This window comes from Taudactylus pleione, unplaced genomic scaffold (assembly GCF_031769625.1).
Source record: "Taudactylus pleione unplaced genomic scaffold, aTauple2 ptg000762l, whole genome shotgun sequence".
Taxonomy (NCBI): domain Eukaryota; kingdom Metazoa; phylum Chordata; class Amphibia; order Anura; family Myobatrachidae; genus Taudactylus; species Taudactylus pleione.
This window is the reverse complement of record NW_028285164.1, coordinates 4,675,039-4,699,887: the sequence shown is the minus strand read 5'-3', so window position 1 is coordinate 4,699,887 and position 24,849 is coordinate 4,675,039. Positions and strand designations below refer to the sequence as shown.

The window sequence follows — 24,849 nt, the reverse complement described above, 5'->3', positions numbered from 1 at the left end:
GACAGGCACTGGACAGATGGATCATGCAGGGGACAGTCCAGTGACAGGGGGAGGGAACAGATGCCATTAAACATTTCCTGGAACAGGATGTAGACATGGACTCGCAACAGATTCAATTCATAACTGAATGCATATTGTTTATATTACAACACAACTATTTTTGGTTTGAGGGCTCATTTTACAGACAGGACACTGGGACAGCGATGGGGACCAGGTTTGGCCCAAGTTATGCCAACCTATTTCTCAGTAAGTGGGAGGACCTTAACATCTGGTCAGAACACGAATTCGGGGCAAACCTGGTCCTGTGGCGTCGCTACATAGACGACGTACTGTTTGTATGGAAGGGGGAAGAAAATGAACTCATACAATTTCTCAATTACATCAATAACAATGATAACCACCTCTCTTTTACAACCAATTATAGCAAGGCGGAAGTTAACTTTTTAGACATAACCCTATACATTGAACAAGGGAAGATAGGAACCAGAACATATCAAAAGAAAGTAGACGTCAACAGCTATATACTCTCAACAAGCGGACATCACCCGATTTGGTTAGACAATATCCCCCTAGGCCAATTCAAATGAGAGAAGGAATTGCAGTAAAACATCAGACTACCAAGTACAAGGGCAGCTGATGAAACAACAGTTCGTGAACAAAGTCTACAAACCAGAAATAGTTCAGGCTGCTTTTGAAAAAGTAGAAAGAGAGGAAAGAGAACCTTTACTGTCATACACAACCGGTCACACTGCACAAAAAACAACAAACACTGCCTTCATCACCCAATTCAGTAAGGATTATAAGCATCTGAACAGAATCATCCAAAAACACTGGCACATCCTCTTAGAGGATGAAGTCCTTAATGACCTGCTACCACTCAGACCTAGATTGACCTTTAGGAGAGCACCAAACTTGCAACAAAAACTTGTCCGGAATCATATAAAGAGTAAGACATTTGCACAGCAGACACTGACAGGCCAAACAACTGACCCCAGGTTTCCACTACTGTGGATCATGCTAAGCATGTAAATTAAACCCAATTTCCACCAAAAAAAGATGCCTCTTCAACTCCGACCAGAAACAAAAAACATATAAAATTCAAGATCATCTTACATGTAACAGCATGGGGGTGATTTATCTCCTCACATGTCAATGTGTAAAACAATATGTGGGAAGAACAAAGAGGAAATTAAAGGTGAGAGTTTCTGAACACATTAGAAACATCAGAAGAGGACTGGAAACCCACAGCCTGTCCAAACATTATAAGGATAAACACAATCAAGACCCGACAGGTCTCGACTACATAGGAATAAAATTAGTACCCAAGAATTGGAGAGGGGGAAACTATGACAAAAAGATTAATAAAGAGGAGCAAAAATGGATGATAGAACTGAATACACTTGCCCCACATGGACTCAATTTGGAGAATGAGGTAAAAACGGTCATTATGGGCTAAGAACCAATGCAGTGCATGTATGTCCATTAAAACAATTATATGTATATGTGTGTATATATATGTGTGTATGTATGTATGTGTATATATATGTATGTATATTAGGGGTGTGCACCGGCCACTTTTCGTGTTTTGTGTTTTGGTTTTGGATCTGGATCTTTCTTCGTGTTTTGGATCTGGATTGGTTTTGCCAAAACCACCCTTCCGTGTTTTGGGTTCTGGGTTTTGTGTTTTGGATCTGTATTTTTTTGAAAAAAAGCATAAAAACAGCTAAAATCACAGAATTTGTAGGCTTTTCTGCTCCTATGCTATTATTAACCTCAATAACCTTAATTTCCACTCATTTCCAGTCTATTCTGAACACCTCACACCTCACAATAGTGTTTTTATGTCCAAAAGGTTGCACCGAGGTAGCTGGATGACTATGCTAAGCGAAACGAGTGGGAGGCACAAACACGTGACCCATCTAGGCGTGAAACTGCAGTGGCAGACAGGATGGCAGTTTGAAAAACTAGGCCCCAAACTGTACATAATGCAAAGAAAAAAAAGAGGTGCAAGATGGAATTGTCCTTGGGCCCTCCCACCCACCCTTATGTTGTATAAACAGGACATGCACACTTTAACAAACCAATCATTTCAGAGCCAGGGTCTGCCACACAACTGTGGCTGAAATGATTGGTTTGTTTGGGCCCCCACAAAACAAGCTGGCAATTAATGTGTCCCTGCACAAACTGGCTCTACGGAGGCAAGATGTCATCCTCATCCTCCACCGATTCCTCACCCTCTTCAGTGTGTACATCCTCATCCTCACAAAGTATTAACTCGTCCCCACTTGAATCCACCACCACAGGTCCCTCTGTACCTTCTGGAGGCTGGTCTCCCTGGAAGAGCTGATAATTCATTTTGATGAACATCATCTTCTCCACATTCTGTGGAAGCAACCTCCTACGCCTTTCACTGACAAGGTTCCCGGCTGCACTTAACACTCTTTCGGAGTACACACTGGAGGGGGGGCAACTCAGGTAAAATAGAGCCAGTTTGTACAGGGGCCTCCAAATTGCCTCTTTTTCCTGCCAGTACAGGTATGGACTGTCTGACATGCCTACTTGGATGCTGTCACCGATGTAATCCTCCACCATTCTGTCAATGGTGACAGTATCATATGCAGTGACAGTAGACATGTCAGAAATTGTTGCCAGGTCCTTCAGTCCGGACCAGATGTCCAAACTTGGTCCTGCCTGCCCTGCATCACCGCCAGCGGGTTGCTTAGGATACCTACGTTTTTTCCTGGCAGCCCCAGTTGCGGGAGAAATTGAAGAAGGAGCCGTTGACGTGTCACGTTCCGCTTCAGCTGACAGTGTGTTCACCAGCAGGTCTTTGCACCTCTGCAGGCTTGTGTCGGCCGGAAAGAGAGACACCACATAGGCTTTAAACCTAGGATCGAGCACGGTGGCCAAAATGTTGTGGTCTGATTTCAACAGATTGACCACCCTGGAATCCTGGCAAAGCGAATGAAGGGCTTCATCCACAAGTCCCACATGCCGAGCGGAATCGCTCCGTCTTAGCTCCTCCTTCACTTTCTCCAGCTGCTTCTGCAAAAGCCTGATGAGGGGAATGACCTGACTCAAGCTGGCAGTGTCTGAACTGACTTCACGTGTGGCAAGTTCGAAGGGCTGGAGAACCTTGCACAACACAGAAATCATTCTCCACTGTGCTTGAGTCAGGTGCATACCCCCTCCTTTGCCTATGTCATAGGTGGATGTATAGGCTTGTATGGCCTTTTGCTGCTCCTCCATCCTCTGAAGCATATAGAGGGTTGAGTTCCACCGCGTCACAACCTCTTGCTTCAGGTGATGGCGGGGCAGGTTCAAGAGTGTTTGCTGGCGCTCCAGTCTTCGGCACGCAGTCACTGAATGGTGAAAGTGGCCAGAAATTTTTCAGGCCACCCAAAGCATCTCCTGCACTCCCCTGTCGCTTTTCAGAAAATTCTGCACCACCAAGTTTATTGTGTGAGCAAAACATGGGACGTGCTGGAATTTGCCCAGATGTAATGCCCGCACAATATTGGTGGCATTGTCAGATATCACAAATCCCCAGTAGAGTCTAAGTGGGGTAAGCCACTGGGCGATGATTTCCCTCAGTTTCTCTAAGAGGTTGTCGGCGGTGTGCCTCTTACTGAAACCGGTGATACACAGCGTAGCCTGCTTTGTAACGAGCTGGCGTTTCTGAGATGCGGCTACTGGTGACGCTGCTGCTGTTGCTGCGTTAGGTGATACATCTACCCAGTGGGCTGTCACAGTCATATAGTCCTTAGTCTGCCCTGTTCCACTTGTCCACATGTCCGTGGTTCAGTGGACATTGTGTACAACGGCATTTTTCAGGACACTGAGGACACTTTTTCTGACGTTTCTGTACAGTCTCGGTATCACCTGCCTAGTGAAGTGGAATCTAGACGGGATTTGGAACCGGGGACACACTACCTCCATCAATTGTCTAAATCCCACTGCACTAATGGCGGATACCGGACGCATGTCTAACACCAACATAGCAGTCAAGGCCTCAGTTATACGTTTTGCTTCAGGATGACTGCTGTCGTACTTCATCCTCCTCGCTAAGGACTGTTGGAGTGTCAATTGTTTAGTAAAAGTAGTGGTGTTCCTACTTCCTCTCTGGGATGATGAACGACTCCCAGCAGCAGCAACAGCAGCAGCGGCAGCAGTAGGCGTAGCAATGCAGGATCCTCCGGAGGAATCCCGGATAGGAGAGTCAGTCATGCCAGTGACATGGCCTGCAGGACTACTTCCGATCCTGACTAAGGAGGAAATTGACGAGGAGGGAGTTGACGGTGTGGTTTGCAGGCGCTTGGATACAACGGGACAACGGGATTTAGGTGTCCCTGGACTGCTTATGGTCTTAGCCAAAGTTTCTGAACTTGACAGTAACTTTTTATGAACGCGCTGCAGGTGCCGTATAAGGGAGGATGTTCCTAGGTGGTTGACGTCCCTTCCCCTACTTATTTCACCTTTACATATGGTACATATGGCAAGACAGTTGTTGTCTGGATTTGGATAGAAATATTGCCAGACCAAAGAGGTGGAATGTTTGGTCTTCTGCCCAGGCATGACCGTGATGGGCTTTTTCATCCCACGGACAACAACTGTCTCCCCCGGAGCCTGATTTAAACAAACCACATCACCATCAGAATCCTCCTCGCCAACTTCCTCCTCAGCGCCAGCTACACCAGTATCCTCATCCTGTTGTACTTCAACAGTGACATCTTCAATTTGCATATCAGCTAGTGGACTGTGGGTGCTCCTTTCAGCACTTGCAGGGGGCGTGCAAATGGTGGAAAGAGCCACCTCTTCCCGTCCAGTGCTGGGAAGGTCAGGCATCGCAACCACCACCACACTTGGACTCTCCTTGGGGATTTGTGATATCTTCTTAGAAAGCACAGTTCTTCGCTGTGCTTTTGCCAGCTTAACTCCTGAGGAATCTCCTTCCAGACCTGGACTAAAGCATCTGCTAACTCCTGGACAGTCTGTGGTGCAACTTGGCGTTGGTGGATGGAGCGAGACATGACTTCCCAGATGTGCTCAATTGGATTCAGGTCTGAGGAACGGGCGGGCCAGTCCATAGCATCAATGCCTTCGTCTTGCAGGAACTGCTCACACACTTGAGCCACATGAGGTCTAGCATTGTCTTGCATTAGGAGGAACCCAGGGCCAACCGCACCAGCATATGGTGTCACAAGGGGTCTGAGGATCTCATCTCGGTACCTAATGGCAGTCAGGCTACCTCTAGCGAGCACATGGAGGGCTGTGCGGCCCCCAAAGAAATGCCACCCCACACCATTACTGACCCACTGCCAAACCGGTCATGCTGGAGGATGTTGCAGGCAGCAGAACGTTCTCCTTGATGTCTCCAGACTGTGTCACGTCTGTCACATGTGCTCAGTGTGAACCTGCTTTCATCTGTGAAGAGCACAGGGCGCCAGTGGCGAATTTGCCAATCTTGGTGTTCTCTGGCAAATGCCAAAACGTCCTGCACGGTGTTGGCCTGTAAGCACAACCCCCACCTGTGGACGTCGGGCCCTCATACCACCCTCATGGAGTCTGTTTCTGACTGTTTGAGCAGACACATGCACATTTGTGGCCTGGTGGAGGTCATTTTGCAGGGCTCTGGCAGTGCTCCTCCTGTTTCTCCTTGCACAAAGGCGGAGGTAGCGATCCTGCTGCTGGGTTGTTGCCCTCCTACGGCCTCCTCCACATCTCCTGATGTACTGGCCTGTCTCTTGGTAGCGCCTCCATGCTCTGGACACTATGCTGACAGACACAGCAAACCTTCTTGCCACAGCTCCCATTGATGTGCCATCCTGGATGAGTTGCACTACCTGAGCCACTTTTGTGGGTTGTAGACTCCGTCTCATGCTACCACGAGAGTGAAAGCACCGCCAGCATTCAAAAGTGACCAAAACATCAGCCAAAAAGCATAGGAACTGAGAAGTGGTCTGTGGTCACCACCTGCAGAACCACTCCTTTATTGGGGGTGTCTTGCTAATTGCCTATAATTTTCCACCTGTTGTCTATTCCATTTGCACAACAGCATGTGAAATTGATTGTCAATCAATGTTGCTTCCTAAGTGGACAGTTTGATTTCACAGAAGTGTGAATGACTTGGAGTTACATTGTGTTGTTTAAGTGTTCCCTGTATTTTTTTGAGCAGTGTATATAATTAATTTCATTCTTATTCTAATCAAGTTAATTTAATTTATTTATTCTCATATAATGTATATCACTCCACAATAACCGGTATTGATTATTCAACACTAACCCCTCTTACTGTACTTATATATATAAACGTCTTTCCTATACATTGCCAATCCTATTGCCACCAACAAGTATGGACTGCACCCATTTCCATTCCTTTTTAAACTTCAGTTTACCCATGTTTTTATTTTTTATTTATTATTTTTTATTTTCATTCAATTAACTAAATGGCAACCACCTTTATTTCCCTAACTTCACAAAATGTTTGCTGCTTTATATTATGCTTAAGCACCATGCAGGATCATTCACATTATTCAGTTGTCCTGGTGACCTTATTCAGACAATCCAAATCACCTGTCATTCTCACTCTGGACAGCAGTGCAGCCCAATCGATCATTACCATGATAACCCCTAACATCCCAGTGATGTATTACAGACTTCCCGCCCACAGGACTCTATATATTCCCATCTCTAAGATGGTGCTATTCACAACTCCCTGAGGAAGGCTAGAGATTATTCGACACGCGTAGGAGCTTCTCACCACACATATCTATCACACGTCCCTCCGCTTGCCCAAGTCTCCTCCCAGCAGAGTTGAGCGCACAGTAGTCTGGAGCCTGCTCTTCCCCTCCAGCCCACGAGATCTCGTGAGATCGCGGGTCCGGACGGGATTCAGCACCTGACATACTGTGGAGACCAAACCAGCAGCCGCACTGAAGGCGCGCGCTGGAACACGGTCTGACCGGCTATAGCAGGAGTGGATGAAGACTGCCAAAAGAAGATACCGGACCAAGAAAGAAGATAAGGTGAGGCCTCACCAAGACTGTCATCTAGACTTCAACCCTGACTTTGTGATACTAACAGCTCATAACTACTATCAGCTGCTCAGTGCAGTGGGGTGCGGGATGCCCTCCCCCTGCACACTTAGTCACGTCACTGGATTGTCCCCTGCATGATGCATCTGTCCAGTGCCTGTCCATTCCCCCTTCCCCCCATCTCTCGCCACAACCTGCACATGTTCACCTGCATAAACCACGTAGATTATTAGCTGCCACATGCATGTATTTTAAACAGTTAGTCCACTCTATACTGCGAGTGACATCAATAAATTACTTTGCACATCCCCCTTGGTATACATCCAGTCTGCATTATTTCACTCTCAGTGTTTCTGCAAGTGGGGTCCAATCTGCAACATTTACAACATTCACTAAAGAGAGCGCTAACCCTACTATAACATAAATTGTGTTTACATTTATGTTCAATTGGTCATTTATGTGTGACTGCATGCCTGTATCTGTGTGACTCTGCATGTCTGTATCTGTGTGACTCTGCATGCCTGTATCTGTGTGACTCTGCATGTCTGTATCTGTGTGACTCTGCATGCCTGTATCTGTGTGTCTCTGCATGTCTGTATCTGTGTGACTCTGCATGTCTGTATGTGTGTGACTCTGCATGTCAGTATCTGTGTGACTCTGCATGTCAGTATCTGTGTGACTCTGCATGCCTGTATCTATGTGACTCTGCATGTCTGTATCTGTGTGACTCTGCAGGTCTCTGTGACTACATATCTATGTGACTGTGTGTGTCTGTATCTGTGTGACTTTGTGTCACTGTAACTGCATGCCTATATGACTTTGTGAATGTCTGTGTATCTGTGTGACTCTGCATGCCTGTATCTGTGTGACTCTGCATGTCTGTATCTGTGTGACTCTGCATGTCTGTATCTGTGACTCTGCATGTCTGTATCTGTGTCACTCTGCATGCCTGTATGTGTGTGACTCTGCATGCCTGTATCTGTGTGACTCTGCATGTCTGTATCTGTGTCACTCTGCATGCCTGTATCTGTGTGACTCTGCATGTCAGTATCTGTGTGACTCTGCATGTCTGTATTTGTGCGACTCTGCAGGTCTCTGTGTCTACATATCTATGTGACTCTGTGTGTCTGTATCTGTGTGACTTTGTGTTACTGTGACTGAATGCCTATATGAGTTTGTGCATGTCTGTGTGTCTGTGTATCTGGCTTATAGGGGTCTGCCTGTAATAAGTGATATTGTTACACATCTGATGACAGTGCTGTGAGTTTTTCATGTATTTGACCTTATAATTCAGATTATTTCCTTTACTCTACAGCCACCTTCATGGACACACACAGAGAAGATCTTATAAGAAGGATAACGGTGGTAGATCCAGTGTTACATGATCTCTCGGTTCAAAGGCAGCTGACACAGGAAGAGTACAATGACCTCAGTGGGAAACCAACAACCCTGGAAAAGATGAGGGGACTCTATGATATTATGAGATACTGGGATCCTGAAGCAATGTGCGCGGCTTATATCGCCCTGAGAACATACAACTCCGCAATCATCAGTGATATACAGTGTAATGACAGAGAGAGGAGAGAGCACCATGATTACTGTAAGTCTTTGTGCTATTTCACATTTCACCTATCAAGATGTTAAAATCTCTGTTAAAAAAAGTGATTGTGTCTTAATATCTGGCTAAATTGAATACATATGTATTAAATTTAATTAGATGACAACTATTATTTTGAAGGTAATGTAGTCATAATGTCACCAGTGTTTAAATGTTGACATTGAATATGTCAGCATCTGTCCACATGTTTACCAAGTTGACATGTAAAAGATCAATACTGACATTCTGCACTGACTGGCAGCGTAGGGTTAGGTTTAGCCTATGGGAGAAGAGTTTACGGTTAGGCACCTGGGGGAAGGTAAGGTACTAGGGGCAGGGTTAGAGTTAGCCTATGGGAGAGTGAATAATTTAAGCATATTTAAAATAGCTGAAGCATGCCAGCATGGGAGGTGAGAATTCCATGGAGCACCAGATCCAGGACAGTCTGATTCTTTCAGACTAAGCCCCATCATGCTGTCTCCACTGTCTGACAGAGTGAATACACACGCTTTAGGATGCACACACACTTACACACTTAACTTACCTATCTCGCTCCTTCTACAAGACGTTCTCCGGTTGTGTGCTCCAGACGCCGGCTCATTTAACTACTTGCTCGCCCGCTGCGGCTCCCCTGTCATCTAGCGGCATGGCGGCATGACGTCACCGTGACTTCTTCAACATTGACATAAAAACTTTATTGCGGGCACACTGGCCAATGCTGGAGGCGGAGCGGAGGGCAGCACAGTGCGGCTGGGTGAGTGACTGACTCACGTCACTCACTGCATTGTGTGGTGCTGGGGGGGCCCGGCTGGAGGGATAGTAGCAGGTGGCTGCAGAGTAATGGAAGGAGCGGCTAGGCCCCCACCGCTGTCGCTGTCTGCAACTGTGGGCCAGGGCATTAGTAGCGGGTAGGCGGCAGTAGCAGGTGCCGGGCGGGCCCCCTGAGTGCTCGGGCCCGGGACTCCAGACTCGGCAGTCCCCCCCTGATGGCGGCCCTGTTTGCAAGAATGGAATTGCAAAGCTGCCTGTGTGCAGCTTTGCAATTCCCTCTGAATCAGCCCCAAAATTGTAAATTAGGCAAACTCAGTCCAAATTTAAAGTTAAAAATAGACTACTGTACCTCCTGAGTAGCATGGTTAGCAGTAACATACACAGCTTAGTGTGAAGTGTGCATGTTTCTGACTATAACAAAGCAAATCAATGGTAAATATTAAAAAAAAGTGTGCCCCCACCAAAGCAAAACCAGCACTGGGCTTTTTGATCCCCTGTGTTTCAATGTATTTCAAGGCTCCTCAGCTTGTCCTGGATGAGGAAATGTTGGGATAAATGCATAGTGTTCCTCCATATTACCATCATCCACAATCAGGGTCTTACTAACGTGGGTGGGGGAATGCCTAATCCAGGTGACATGCTTGCCGGGTCCCCTGGAAAAAGCATTCTCCCCCCAACTAGTCAGCCCAGTCCTGGGAAGATGGGGACCCCCCAAAACAAAAAAGGGATCCCCAGGCCAGGGATGAAATCAGAGGTTATTCCCCACATGGAAGAAAAAAAAAAAAGAAGACAGAAATGTCCCTTGGTTGGCGCGCTAACAAAAAATGTGATAAAATTTTACTTATAGAATATATGCAAATCCAAATATAACAAATAAAAAAATGCATTTAATTGGGAACAAATTATGTGTGGCATGCTATAACATCCCTATAAGTGGAATAATATTCTGCCATGTCCACTGCATGTCAGAATAGCTCACTAATAATGGTTGAATTCAGCAGTATAAGTTATATTGAAAAAACTTTCATTTGTGAAACGTACGTTGGCAGCAGCAGGGATTTTACTGCTGCATGAGCAGATATGTTACTGCTCAAACGTCTGTAGTGATGTGATCTGATGTAAAAAGAAGATAATACTTCACTTAGTACTCACCTGATATATGCGCTGTGTATATGAGACACTTATGTCTATTGAGCTGATGTAATGCTCATATATATTATATTAATTAAGTCAAATGTAATACTCATATAACTTATACTGCTGAATTCAACCATTATTAGTGAGCTAGTGTAAGGCTCAGATAGTGTATACCATGTTACTGATTAGAGCTGTTGCTAGACTCACTAAGTTACCAGCTATTCATGTTAGATCCTATTTATTTATAGCTGCATGAACAGCAGCAAGCTTAGAATCATCTATACACACCATGGCCCTGATTCAGAGCCGGACGCTCTGACCAGAGCGCTCACTCTGAATCAGGGCCCACCTCCATAAATATGGAGCGTCCTCCTGGATGCTCGTATAGCTGTGGGTCACCACCCACAGCATATACGAGCGTGCAGGATGATGGTCGTGATGGTCTTGACCATCGCTACCATCGCCACTGCGAGCAGAAGCCTGCTGTTGAGTTTCTCAACCGCAAGGCCAGGAGTGATTTTGGCTCTATCAGAGCCAAAATCACTCCCACTGACATCACTAGTGATGTCAGTGGGGCCGGCTTCCGATGGTAGGCGTTCCCTTGGGAACGCCTCCATCTGGCAGGCACGCCCACCAAAGGGGGCGTGCTGTCAATCAACATCGACAGCACGCCCCTTTTGATCAGACACTACGAGCGAAGGAAAGTCCTTCGCTCATCGAGTCTCGCGCTTGCGCATGACGGAGCTCCCTCCGTCGTGTTCATGCGCAGTGCAGACCATCGACCCACTTGTGAGCGGACAGCCGCTCGCGAGTGGGTCTGAATCAGGGCCCATGTGTGCTGTTAAAATTTGGCTTCTTTCCCAGATACTCCCTAATATGGGCATGGGTTTTCTTAGTGTCAAAGCTAATGTAAATACCCTTATGATTTAAATGGCTACATGTGCTGCTAACATTATAACAAGACGCTATGACACTGCAACATTGTATATCTGAAGATTTGGCTTTCTTCCCAGAGATTTGCTGAATACACTGCAGACAGCACATGTGCATGTCTACCTGCAGCCTAATGAATAGCCAATAATGTCCAATAACATGGTAGGATAATATGAGGGGATAAGGTGATAATATAGGATATCAATCTCCTACTCTTACATGACATTTGTGATATGAAATCTATATTAATTGAGCCAATTGACTGATTACAAGTATATAAGTCGGTCTATACGGAATATAATTCCAGCCCCTTAGATGTTATTAGTTATTTGTTGGCTTTGCAGCAGTTAAGTCAACCTTTGTTTAAATGTATTAGATTCTATGTGCATTTCAGCTATAGGTGGCAATCTAGGTATATGAGTATATTGCGGCCATTTCTCACATGCATATCATGGCAATTCTGACATGCAGTGGACATGGCAGAATATTATTCCACTTATAGGGATGTTATAGCATGCCACATATAATTGGTCCCAATTAAATGCATTTTTTGATTTGCTATTTTTGGATTTGCACATATTCTATGACTTATTTGAGATTTTCTATTTATTAATATCCATTTTTGTGTCGCCATTACACGCACAGGTGTACCAATAACACTATTCATTTAAATAATTAACACACTGAGACGTTTTTTCATTTTTTATATTTCACTGGAGAGATTATTATATATACAATTTTAATATTGTTTAATAAAAATTTTATTTTATCACAGTTTTTGTTAGTGCGCCAACCAAGGGACATTTCTGTCTTCTTTTTTATTTTTCTTCCATGTTGTATCTTGTCCTTGGCAGCACGCCCCAGACGTCGCATAAATATTGAATTTATTACTCTTTATATTGGGGTTTCACACTTATTTTAAATATTTACTGGTGCAGAAGCTTTCCCCAGATACCTTTCCTTCTATTCTAACGAGTTATTCCCCACACCCCTGGGCAGTGGCTGAAGGGTTGATAGTTGTAAATAGTATATTTCTTGTAATATTGATGTCTACATGGAGACTTTAGGTCCCAGCAAGCCTCCCCCGCATGCTGCCAGTACCAGCATGTGAGGCATTAAGGGTCAACTTGTGCCTGTAGTCCCCCTGTAAATAAATATAAAAAAGACAGTGCACACACCAGAGAAAGTAAAAATGTAATAAATACTCACACTTACACTATACTCATCTTGTCCCCGATGCTGATCGGTCCTCTTCTCTAGTACAATCCCGTCATATGGTTAAAAAAAATTACATACTCATCTAACCCTGCCAAAGGTCGGTTCTCATCTCCAGAAGCATGTCTGGGCCATTACACAAAAAAGCCATATGGATCCTATCTGGACACACAAGATTTGTATGTGTATATACATACAGCCTTTCTCTGCATGTGACAGAAACCATGAAGTTTCCTGCACTCAATTAACAGCCAGGCCACTGATTGGCTAAAATACATGTCAATCAGTGGCCTGGCTGTTGATTGACAGCCAGGCCACTCACAGCCATTCTGCAGCCGGTTACTATAGTAGCAGCTGATAATTGGCTGGCGGCCCTACAAGTACAGGAAACCTTGTCATAACTAAAGTCACAGTGTATGACAACACATATGTACATGTTCATTGTTCAACTGATCTGTAGAACCAGCTTAGACTAAATATTTAGCCTATTCTAGAAGCTGATAAAATATTTTAATAATTACTAGAGATGTGCGCCGACCCTCGTATTTTGGTTTTGGTTTTGGATTCGGATCTCCCCTGGTTTTGGATCTGGATTGGTTTCGCCAAAACCTCACCCCTATGTTTTGTTTTCCTGTTTTGGTTTTGGTTTTGGATCTGGATTTTTTCTTAAAAAATAAAAAAAACTGCTAAAATCACATAAAATGGGCCTTTTTCTGTTCCTACAGTATTATAACCTTAATAACATTTTGTTCCACTCATTTCCAGTCAATTTTGACCACCTCACAGCTCACAAGGGGACCAGGAAGTGTGCTTTCCAAAAATAAATAAACAATTGACTTAAATAATGCTTTGCAAATCTTCTTTAAAGGCATTTCCCAACCTGTACAAGGACATAAAAAAAATCATAGTTAGTTAGTGGCCTTAAAACTGCCGTTGTTCCCACTGTCCACTTAACCATATGAGATATATTGTGAACAAGCAGAACAGAGCAGCAAATGCAACAATTCACACTTAAGGTTTAAGTATTACGTTGTGTCTTTCTTGGGAATTCTTTCTTGAGCACCATGCCTGCTTGCTGGGAGTTGATTTTTTTCATCCCAGAAGTGGACCAGGAAGCGTGCTTTCCAAAAATAAATAGAGAATTGACTTAAGTAATCCTTTGCAAACCTTCTGTATTGTAACAGAATTTCCCAACCTGTGCAGGGACATTAAAAAAAACAGAGTTAGTTAGTGGCCTTCAAATTGCCATTGTTCCCGCTGTCCACTTCTCTTAGATATGTGAATGTTAGAAACTTAGAAGAATAGAATGTAGAAAGCCAAAAATTGGGTGGACCACACATGGCTGATTGATCAACCATGGCGACTGGATTAGTGTCATAAGGAAGAGGAGGCTGCAAACTGGGTGTCATGTTATGAGTTGGCCATACGGGTATGTTGCTGTTAAGGGATCAGGCTGGTAATCATGAGTGGACACATTAATTTATTATAGTTGTTGTTATTTTGGGTTGCAATCTCCTGAAGGGTGTTTACCAACAGACAGAGACTATCTACCTATCAGCTAAGGCATAGACACTTCCTAAGGAACAGAGCTCTGTTCTCTGGAGGGAAGCCAAATAGGTGGGAGACCCTGTTCCAAGTCCAACATCTGAATCTCTTTTCTCTCCACATCATCTATGATGGAAGAAAAAAAAGTAATTGGGGACATCTAGCTCCTCTTTCTGTACCCCGGCTTACCCTTTTTGGACAGGAAGTCCAGGATGGATGGTTTGGAAGAAGAATGCCTAGCAACAGATGGGGATGGTCATTATCAAGACCTGGTCCCCCCAGTGGGTGTAGTCTGGGAGGTATTGGTTGGCATGCAGGCAGCAGAATAACAAAGGCCTCCATGTTGTCCATATTTCAGTTTGCGATTCAGGTAGGAATAAAGTCGGCTACAGAACACAGTGACAGAATCACTGGATGTCTTAGTGCATTCATGCCAAATATGATCAATGAATTCCCAGACAGATTCCGGACAGATGAATCCTTTGCTTGTAATAATCTTTGGTAATTCCTGGCAAAGGTGGGTATTATAGCCAGACACTTTGAAGGCTGTAACTTTGAACTGCTTTATATAAAACATGTGAATGAAACCTTTCCACACTACAGAACATAATGGAGAAATCCCTTGAAGTTCAGCACCTAGAGCATCTTTTTTCATGTTCTCTGAGGCCTCTCCTGACTATGAAGAAAGATTCTCCACACTGTAGTCTTCCATTGTGACTTTTTAATGGTGATTTCAATGTTGTCCACTGGCTAAGATGCATCTCATCTGAGGGTTGGGTTTTCCCCATGCAAATGAGACAATTCACATCCAGAAGGTGACTCTTATGTTTAGCCATGGTGTCAGTCTCTCTTTTGGCAGAATTAGGCTTTAGTTTTTTACAAATATAGGCTTTAGTTTTTAGAGCATATAACTTTATAAGCTGTTAGGATAACATTTCTGCTATGTTTAAGATTAAATTAAAAAAAAAACTATTTGTAACCCAATAACTTAAAAAAAAGTATTCATTGCAATATTCGTGCAGCCCCTTGACAGACAACAGCACAGCACTCCTGCGCAGCTATGCCGATGACAGGTGTGGCTGACACGCACACAAAAAAATTGTTTATTTATTATTTTGGGCAGCAGCCCCTCGACAGACAGGAGCACAGCACCCATGCGCAGCTATGCCGAGGACAGTGACTGCCAGGTGTAAAACTGATAATAAACTAATTAAAAAACAATTCATTGGGTGTAGCCCCTGGCTGTTAAATTGATCATAAATTAATTTAGAAATAAATAATTGGTTCCTAAACCAACCATACCATTAATTTAAAATGTCAGGCAGCAATGCCCCAACCAGCATATAATGGAAAGGAAAAAGGTGCAAGATTTAGTAGTCCTTGGGCCTTTCGTCCCACCCTTATGTTGTATACAAAACAGGACAGTTTAACAAACCAATCATTTCAGCAACAAGGAAATGATTGGTTTGTTTGGAGCCCCATAAAACAAGCTGCCAATGTGCCTTGGACATGGAAATTAAAATGATCCCATACACAAACTGGCTTTACAGTAGAAGTTTTCCTCATCCTCATCATCCCCATCAGTGTGTACATCCTGTCCTTCACACAATATTAATTCTACCCTACTGTAATCCGCCATAGGCGCCTCTGTAATTTTTTTATGTAATTGTTGGTCTTCCTAATGGATTTTATAATTAATTTTAATGAACATCATCTTTTCCACATTCTGAGGAAGTAACCTCCTACGCCGAACACTGACAAGGTTGCCAGCTGCACTGAAAACTCTTTCGGAGTATACACTGGAGGGTGGGCAAATTAAGTAATGCAAAGCCAGTTTGTGTATGGGACTCCAAATTGCCTCTTTTTCCTGCCAGTACTGAAAAATCATACTGTCGAAGCTGAATAATTGGCTGAGACAAGTTCAGTTTAAAATTTAATCACGACAGCGCCATTTTGCGACTGGCCTCAAGACACCATCTTGTGAATGGCAGCAAGACTCCATTTTAGAAAAGAAAGCTTACACAAGCGCCATTTTGTCAAAAATACATAGTACACAATCCACAGTGCAAAATTGCTAAAAGAAGCAATTTTGCTACTCACAACGCAAAGTTGCTAAAAAGTAGCACGAACAGCTTTTTCACAATCTTCCCCAAACACCTACCGATGGTGTTTAGCAGACATAAAATAACTTTGCAACACATTAAAATCACCACAAACATATTTGAGCAGTAGCAAAGTAGTGGTGTTTTCCCCTGCATTCACATTAACACATACGCGATGTAGCAAAAAGTAGCAAATTAGTGGTGTTTTCCCTGCACTTCATGTTAAACATAGGACAACGCAAAATAGCTATTTAGACGCACAGCCAGCTTTTTAGTGATCTTTCCCAAACCCATACTGGCATGCTCACACACATACACAGAAGCCTTTCCAACTTAGTGCTGGTCGCTAAGTGCCCCACAGACCCTCAAACGCACAACACAATTTAATGTCATTTCTCCCCGCATACACATTTAAAAGCAATGGTCCCGCAGCACGAAAGGAATGATTATTATTTGGTTTAATCGCAATGTCAGCATATAAAGAAATGAATGTTTTCTGTAACTATGGTTTAGTAAATGGCAAGTGAACTGTGATTGGTGCCGTACTGATCTACTCTGTTCCCACAGCGCTCCGGTGGCATCGGTGAGAAGACCAGAACATGCGGCTATGAAATATGAATGATAGAGAGAATTACTCCTTGAAATGTTGTATGCCATAATTTAGACTAGATTTATTATGCAGCGGGAAAGTGGACACAATCAGGCTGTTAGAGGCTGGGTTGAGTCTTTGCACTGACCTATGAATTGTACCATAACGGAAGAAGCAAGAAGAGGAAGCAATGAGAACCTGCCAATGTATTCTATTGTATTGCTTATCCCAGTACGGGTATATATGTGAGTGCTCTGAAATGAGATGCCAGTCTGCGGTGTTCCTGTTATGCTGTTTTGACGAAGGTTTCATTACTGATGCCGGTATCTGGTCCCAGAGCGCATGCGTATGTATTGACTGTACCTTATGACCTAATAACTGTACAATTTATTTTGCGCTCATTGTTAGCTCATAGCGTGGTAACATCTGTACTTTTACCTGAATAATAATCTTTAGCGCGTTGGACCGCTATTCCACTGTCTTAGAGTTTTATTAATGGTATAATTAAACACAGTGCTAATTAGCGACACCTTATGGTTTTAGGAGGTATAGGCTGGTTTTGTCTTAGAGGTTCTAGGCAGGTGAATCTTAGAGGTTTATAGGCAGGAATGTACTAAAGGTTCATTGTACGATTCAACAGTTGGGGGCTCGTAGGTTTATCACGTTATCTGATACACGGTAACACTCGGTCAGTTCCCTCTCAGCAAAAGGGTGGAGGCGCCTTTTGAGAGACGCATTAGTCTTTCATTACCACAGTGTTGCTGAGAGCATACTGCCGGTTGTTGTGTAGAGGAAGCGCTGATCAGAATCCAGGGACAAGGAGAGAAAAGTTGTTTTCTCTCGTTGATAAAAGTTTAGAGGGAGTAGCATAATAGCGTTAAGGTAATAACACGTGGGTCTGGTTGCATCACTGTGTATGCCACTAGTCGCACTATTGTGTACACGTACTTCTGGTTGTGCTACCACGTGTTTGAACAAAGCCATTGAGGTTTACATTTTTTTCTATTACCAATATCTGGGTTAAACGTGTATTTTTCGGTGCAGGAAAAAATTGTGTAACAGTGAATATTTGTTGAACAAAGTTAAGGGTATCGTATGATCCTTAAGGGCTAGGTGCAAGGGTTAGCCTAGTTGCTCGGTAAGCAGCTTTACCGTTCTATACACAGTAGCAGGTGTACATGTTGTCTTTTGTTGTATAGAGGTGCGTGAGAGTGGCCGACATATAAACTCTCATAGGCTTGGAAGTTGCCTTACTAAATCTTATCCGGGTGTGGAAGTTGCCTTTTTCAAATCTTATCCAGGTGTGGAAGTTGCCTTACTAAATCTTATCCAGGTGTGTGGGCGCCGCCGACTTAAATCGTCCACAGGTAAGTGAAAGTATCTTGATTGTCTTTCACCGGTTTAAATTTTTATTGGAAAGCATAGGAGTTGTCCCAGAATGGGAGCCATGCAAACAGTAGAAATGTTAGGCAATGATGTGCTGCTAATGGAGGCGCCGATCGGATCGGCCCGTCGTATCATGCATACCAAATATGGTACTTATGCAATAAGGTATTGTGATTTATGGTTTAATATGACGAGGAAGAGTGTTAGACCGTTTCCCAGAATTGGTAGTTTTGATAAAAATGTGTTAGATAATGTCCGGGATCACATCAGTTTGATGCGCTCCCGAGAGAAAAAGGTTAAATATTTTGAATGTTTAAAACTGTGGCAGCACGAGGGGGAAATGGCAAGCAGGCGTCGTGGGCACAGTCTCGGGCAATGCGCTGGTGACACTAAATAGCGCCGCAGATGCATCGCTTGATAGCGCGCACGCACTGCAAGGTAGCGTTGCAGAAGGTAGTACAGATGGTTCACGCACACCACCACCACCCTATGCGGATGGGGGTGTAGGTGCAGTCAATGAAAAAAAACCCCATAAAAATGTAACAAACAAATTGTACCCTCTCTTAAGCAACCTTAAAGAAAATGTTTATGATGTGGATGATGAGCCTATTGTAATGTCTGCCATTCCCATGCTGTGCAAAAGATAGATGCTGCATCACCACAATCACGGGTGGTGCCACCATCTCCATCGGTAACAGCAAGGGAAGTGTTAACACACTCTACACCCATAGAGGAAGTTGTTAATACCATATGTAGCAGCAGCAGATTAAACCCCCAGCCAGGTAACCAGGTTAAAGGTAGCAGCGCTACCGGTCTGCATCCCATTCGGACAATAACTGTTCCAAATGGAAATGCAGATGCAAACGGTGTAGTGCCCACGAGGGAAGTTGTAATGCATTGTCCTTGGACAAGAGCAGAACTAAATTCCATCATAAATGATTTCCCCGATCCCAAAAAGGAATTAGCCAAATGTCAAAGATTTTTGAGAAATTTGGGTAGTTCACATGAGCCCACTAATAAAGATTGGCATGTGGTGTTAAGGGCCTGTCTGCCACGCAATACCGATGTGACAAAATTTATCACGGATTGTGTATTGGATGGTGACGTCCCCTTAACAGATCAAGTAAACCAAGGTAACATTTCCCGCATAGTAACTCAGTTGGGTATATATTTTCCAGTAGTAGTTAACTGGAACAAAATTTTCACAATTAAACAGAAAGAGAGTGAGACTGCAGAAGATTACTGCAATCGGGCTCTGCAGGCTATCACCCAGTACACTGGGATAGAGGATATTAAAGATAGCACTCACCACCGGGGAATGATAGTCACAGTACTTGTGGACGGTCTGAAAGAGAGTTTGAAAACTCGGGTACAGACCTCACAGCCTGGCTGGCGGGGACTTACAATAGATACCCTCATAGAAACCACCATTGAGCATGATAAGAACATCTCCAAAAAGAGAGAAGCCCAGAGCGAGAAACGGATGGCTGTCAGTATACAAGCTCTGGAGGGAATGACGGTAACATCACAGCCAACAGACACGCTTGCACTTGCACACACACCCACTCTCACCAACCCCACTCAACAACAGACGCAACTCTATCCCACTAACCCGATGCAACCACAGGTCCAAGGCTATCCACCAACTTCTTATCCCCCAAAATACCCTTACCCTCCCTATCCTTACCCATATCCACCACCTTTACCCTCTGCGCAAACCTCACAACACCACATGTCTTCACCCGAAACACGAACATGCTTTAACTGTAAACAAACAGGACACTTAAGTAGAAACTGCACAGTAAAAGGAGTAGGAATCCCACATCAGGGAAAATTTAGATATCCCCATAAAGGATATGCACAAAGGCCAGCAAATGTTCAACAGGCACCAGCTCCAATTGTAGCCGTAAATGCTTTAATGGAGAACGGTAGCCAATGCTAGGGGTCAGGTCATACCTGTAGTCTACAGATAGTCAGGTTATCGGGAAGTACTAGGGAAGAACCGGTCATGATGGTTGATGTAGCTGGTACTGAATATCCTTTTCTTGTAGACACAGGGGCGACCAGGTCAGTGATGAAATCTCCCGTTAATTTACAGGTGACCAATGAGACAGTACCAACAATGGGTGTAACAGGTAAAGTGGAACGTTATCCTTTAACAAAGTCCACAGAGGTTACTATTGGGCCGTTGCATACCAGACATTCGTTCCTTCTGGCTGCTGCGGCTCCTACTAACCTACTGGGCAGAGACTTGTTATGTAAGATGGGATGTGTTATATATTGCACCCCTGATGGTGTATATTTAGATATCCCAGAGAGAATGGTATATGAGGTGCGGGATATGTTAGACACTCCTCAAAGGATAATGTATCACTCTACAGTTGTAAATGAAACCCCATCACAAGTAGACGAAATGTTGTCCCTAATTCCAGATTCCCTTTGGACTAAGGATGGACAGGACACTGGATTAATGGCAAATGTAAGCCCTGTAATGGTAAACTTAAAAAATGGTAGGCAAGCTCCAAAAATTCCTCAGTACCCACTAAAACAGGAGGTAGAATTAGGGGTGTTTCCAATAATTGAGCGATTGTTACAACAAGTAAATTTAGTTCATACAGCTAGTGTAGCCAACAGTCCCATCTTTCCAGTGAAGAAGAGTGGTGGGAGGGGCTATAGGCTGGTACAAGACCTTAGAGGTGTTAATAAGGTAGAAGAGAGCCAATTCCCCGTAGTGCCAAATCCAGCTGTCATTTTGATGCAGATCCCACCAAATGCAACCCATTTCACTGTCATTGACCTCTGTTCTGCTTTCTTCTCTGTGCCTCTCCATCCTGACTGTCAGTATCTATTCGCATTTACATACAGATGTTTACAATACACATGGACACGATTACCCCAAGGTTTCATAGACAGCCCCAGTATCTTCTCCCAGGCATTGCACGACTGTTTACAATCTTTTCAACCTGCCAATGGATCTGTTCTAATTCAATATGTGGACGATTTATTGCTATGTTCTGACTCGTTTATGTCATGTTTGAATGATACTAAACTTTTATTACTTCATCTCTCACAAACAGGACACAAGGTGGCTAAGGACAAACTACAGCCGTGCCAATCCAGAGTAAAATATTTGGGACACTGTCTAACCCAGGGGTTACGACACCTTACAACAGATAGATTACAAGCCATACAAAACATGACACTGCTGCAGAATCAACAGCAAATTCGTACCTTCTTAGGAATGTGTGGATATTGCCGAATGTGGATCCCAGGTTTTTCTATTTTGGCCTTACCTTTACAGGATTTAGTCTCTTCCTCAAAGCCCGATCGTGTCATACACACAGAGGAATCAGAACAGGCTTTCCTTAATCTTAAGGATAGTCTGACAAGAGCTCCTGCATTGGGAATACCTGATTATGAAAAACCTTTTGATTTGTATTGTACAGAAGCCGATGGTTGTGCTGCAGGTGTCCTTACACAAAAACATGGTGATGCCAGTAGGCCCGTAGCATACTACAGTGCCCAATTGGACATGGTAGCAAGATCACTCACCTCTTGTATGAGAAGTGTAGCAGCTACCGCTCTATTGGTGAGTAAAAGTGAGGATGTAGTATTGGGCCATGATATGATTGTCTACACTCCCCATGCTGTATCTGCTCTGTTGAACTCAGCTCAAACCAGACACATCTCCTCAGCTAGGTTCACCAAATGGGAACTAGCCCTAATCGCTCCTGCAAATATTACTGTTAAACGTTGCAGTACGCTGAATCCAGCAACATACCTACCATATGTACAACATGATGTACAAAGGGTGGAAGGAGAAGAGTTGCTGGCGGGAGATGAGTTCGGCAGACATAATGATATGCACGATTGTATGACATATCTGAATCAGACCTTTACTGCTAGACCTGACATACATGACACACCTTTAGAGAATGTGGATGTAACTTTTTATACGGATGGGAGTTGTCATAGACAAACAGACACAGGTGAGTTATGTACAGGTTATGCTGTTGTAAATGACACAGACATCATGGAAGCTAAACCTCTCGGTCCTGCTCACTCAGCCCAGGTGGCAGAGTTAGTAGCACTGACTAGAGCATGTGAACTGGCAGCAGGGAAATCTGCTAACATTTACACTGATTCGAGGTACACGTTCGGGGTAGTGCACGATTTTGGGGCTCTATGGCGTCTGAGAAATTTTATGACAGCAGCAGGCACACCAGTTGCACACTCCCGACACATAAAACATCTCTTAGAAGCAATCCAACTGCCCAAGGCAGTGGAAGTAATTAAATGTAAAGCCCACACATGTGAGGATGACCCGGTGTCACTGGGCAACAACAGAGCTGATGAAGCTGCAAAATGGGCAGCAGGATTAAAAATGTTTTCTCCAACTGAAACAATTATGTCATTCCAAACCGTTGACATGCTAAAATTAATTGAGATGCAAAATTTGTGTTCAAATCAGGAAATATCCATTTGGAAGTCCAAGGGGTGTGGGCAAGAGTCCTCTGGGCTCTGGAGGGACGGACATGGTAAACCAGTAGCCCCCAAGGCATATTACCCCAGCATGGCTGAGGCAGCACACGGTCTGACTCACCTGGGTAAACAGGGTATGTGCAAGTTGGTGAGGGCATGCTGGTGCGCACCAGGTTTTTTTTCACAAGCAGAGAAGATGGCAATGTCCTGTCTGACCTGCTTGAGAAAGAACATAGGGAAAGTGATCCCTACTGAACCGTCCCACATTCCACTGACTGATGGACCTTTCCAGGTGATACAAATTGATTTCATCCAATTACCACCCTGCAGGAACCTTAAGTATGTACTAGTGTGCACAGATGTATTTTCTAACTGGGTTGAGGCCTACCCAGCGGCGACTAATACTGCTGCATTTACTGCCAAGAAAATCGTTCAGGAATTTGTATGCAGGTATGGTATCCCTAGAATCATCGAGAGTGATAGGGGTACCCATTTCACAGGTGATGTTTTACAAAATATGTGTAAGCTAATGGGTATTAATAGCTGACTTCACACCCCCTACCGACCGCAAGCCAGTGCCAAGGTAGAGAGGATGAACGGGACTATTAAAAATAAGCTAAGTAAAATCATGGCAGAGACTGGACTAGGATGGCCAGAAGCATTACCCTTGGTCGTACATAGCATAAGGACCACTCCTAGACCTCCTCTGAATCTGTCCCCATTTGAAATATTGTTCAGTAGACAACCTCATTTGATTATAAGTCCACAGGAAGATCTAAAGGGTAACAACGAGGTAACTGTACAGTATCTTATATCAATGAGTAGGCAGTTAAAGCAACAGCAGCAGAAACTGAAATTGTTGTCTAATGATATGCCTGAAACTAACGGTCATGATGTTGAACCAGGAGAATATGTAATGATCAGAAATTTTTTGCATTCAGGTTGTTTGACTGACCGGTGGGAAGGTCCATACCAGGTGCTGCTGACGAGTACTACATCTTTGAAGGTGGCCGAGAGAGATACCTGGGTCCATTCGACTCACTTCAAATGGTCAATCAACCGGTGGAGAAACAAGTCGGAGACAAGGCTGATAGTGTGGACCTGTCACTCGCGAGCTTGTTCCGGGAGGATTGAAAAGGTCGTAGTGAGATACCTGAACTGAGAGAAATTTTGCAGGACTTGTTGTTAAGATGGACAGGCCTGCTGTGTTCATTTTCATATTCTCTTTTAGAGTGTTCACCATCCTGGTCAGTCCAGGGATATCCAGTGTCTGTGATGGGGGACCGATTGAGGAAACGGGAGCTGATGGCAGTGCCGATGGAGTGGAGACAGGAGGAGTGCAATGCCAATCAGGGGAGTGTCTTTCCAATCTTAGTACTGTTATTGTTAAAAGAGCTATCATTCCGGATACTCGGGGAAGGTGTGGAGGGTTATCGTCTGAGGATTCCTGTATTTGTGAGCTTTGTGGGTCCCTAGTTGATGAGAACTGTATCCAACGGTGCCAACCAAAATATAATCCGTACTGGGGAGGGTATCCTTTAGAGGATTATCATAGCATGGTAGGCAAAGTGTTAAATCAAACTAATTGCTGGGTGTGTTCACATGTGCCCCAGGGACAGCATAACGTAGGGTTGGTGCCATTTCCACTGAATACCACGGAAATTTTAGAATTGCAAAAAGGGAAATAATTGGATGGAAAATTCCTCTCATCCAAACCACCTCATTTCAAACTCTATCAATTCCAAGTAGATAGATCACTTTTGTGTTTGAACATAACCAACCCCAATAAACCCGGAAGTTGGGAAGTGACGGGGAATAATCAGACTATGACCTTCTCACAAAGAGCTGATAATGAGTCCATAAACTATGATCTGCTACGCTCAATTAAATCAAGTGGGAAATATTTTAGGTACCGGTATACATTGAGTTCCACCAAAGAAATGATTGGTAAAGTACCAGATGGTTATTGTGCTAAAATAATACAACCAGAAACTTGCATATACCAGATGGAAGAGCCTGAGATAGGATTGTTTGCAAGAGTAATGTGTTTAATGATAA

The 24,849-nt window shown here is 43.9% G+C and overlaps 1 protein-coding gene across 2 annotated transcripts in view; it reads left to right on the top strand.

The window, feature by feature from the left end:
• LOC148476934 (uncharacterized) overlaps positions 1-24,849 on the top strand; it is a 244,322-nt gene that overhangs the window by 82,858 nt on the left and 136,615 nt on the right. For both annotated transcript variants that reach the window (XM_088457502.1, XM_088457501.1), the window contains exon 4: positions 8,350-8,634. In XM_088457502.1, the coding sequence (XP_088313628.1) occupies positions 8,350-8,634 (285 nt within the window). The remainder of the gene's footprint in view (positions 1-8,349; positions 8,635-24,849) is intronic.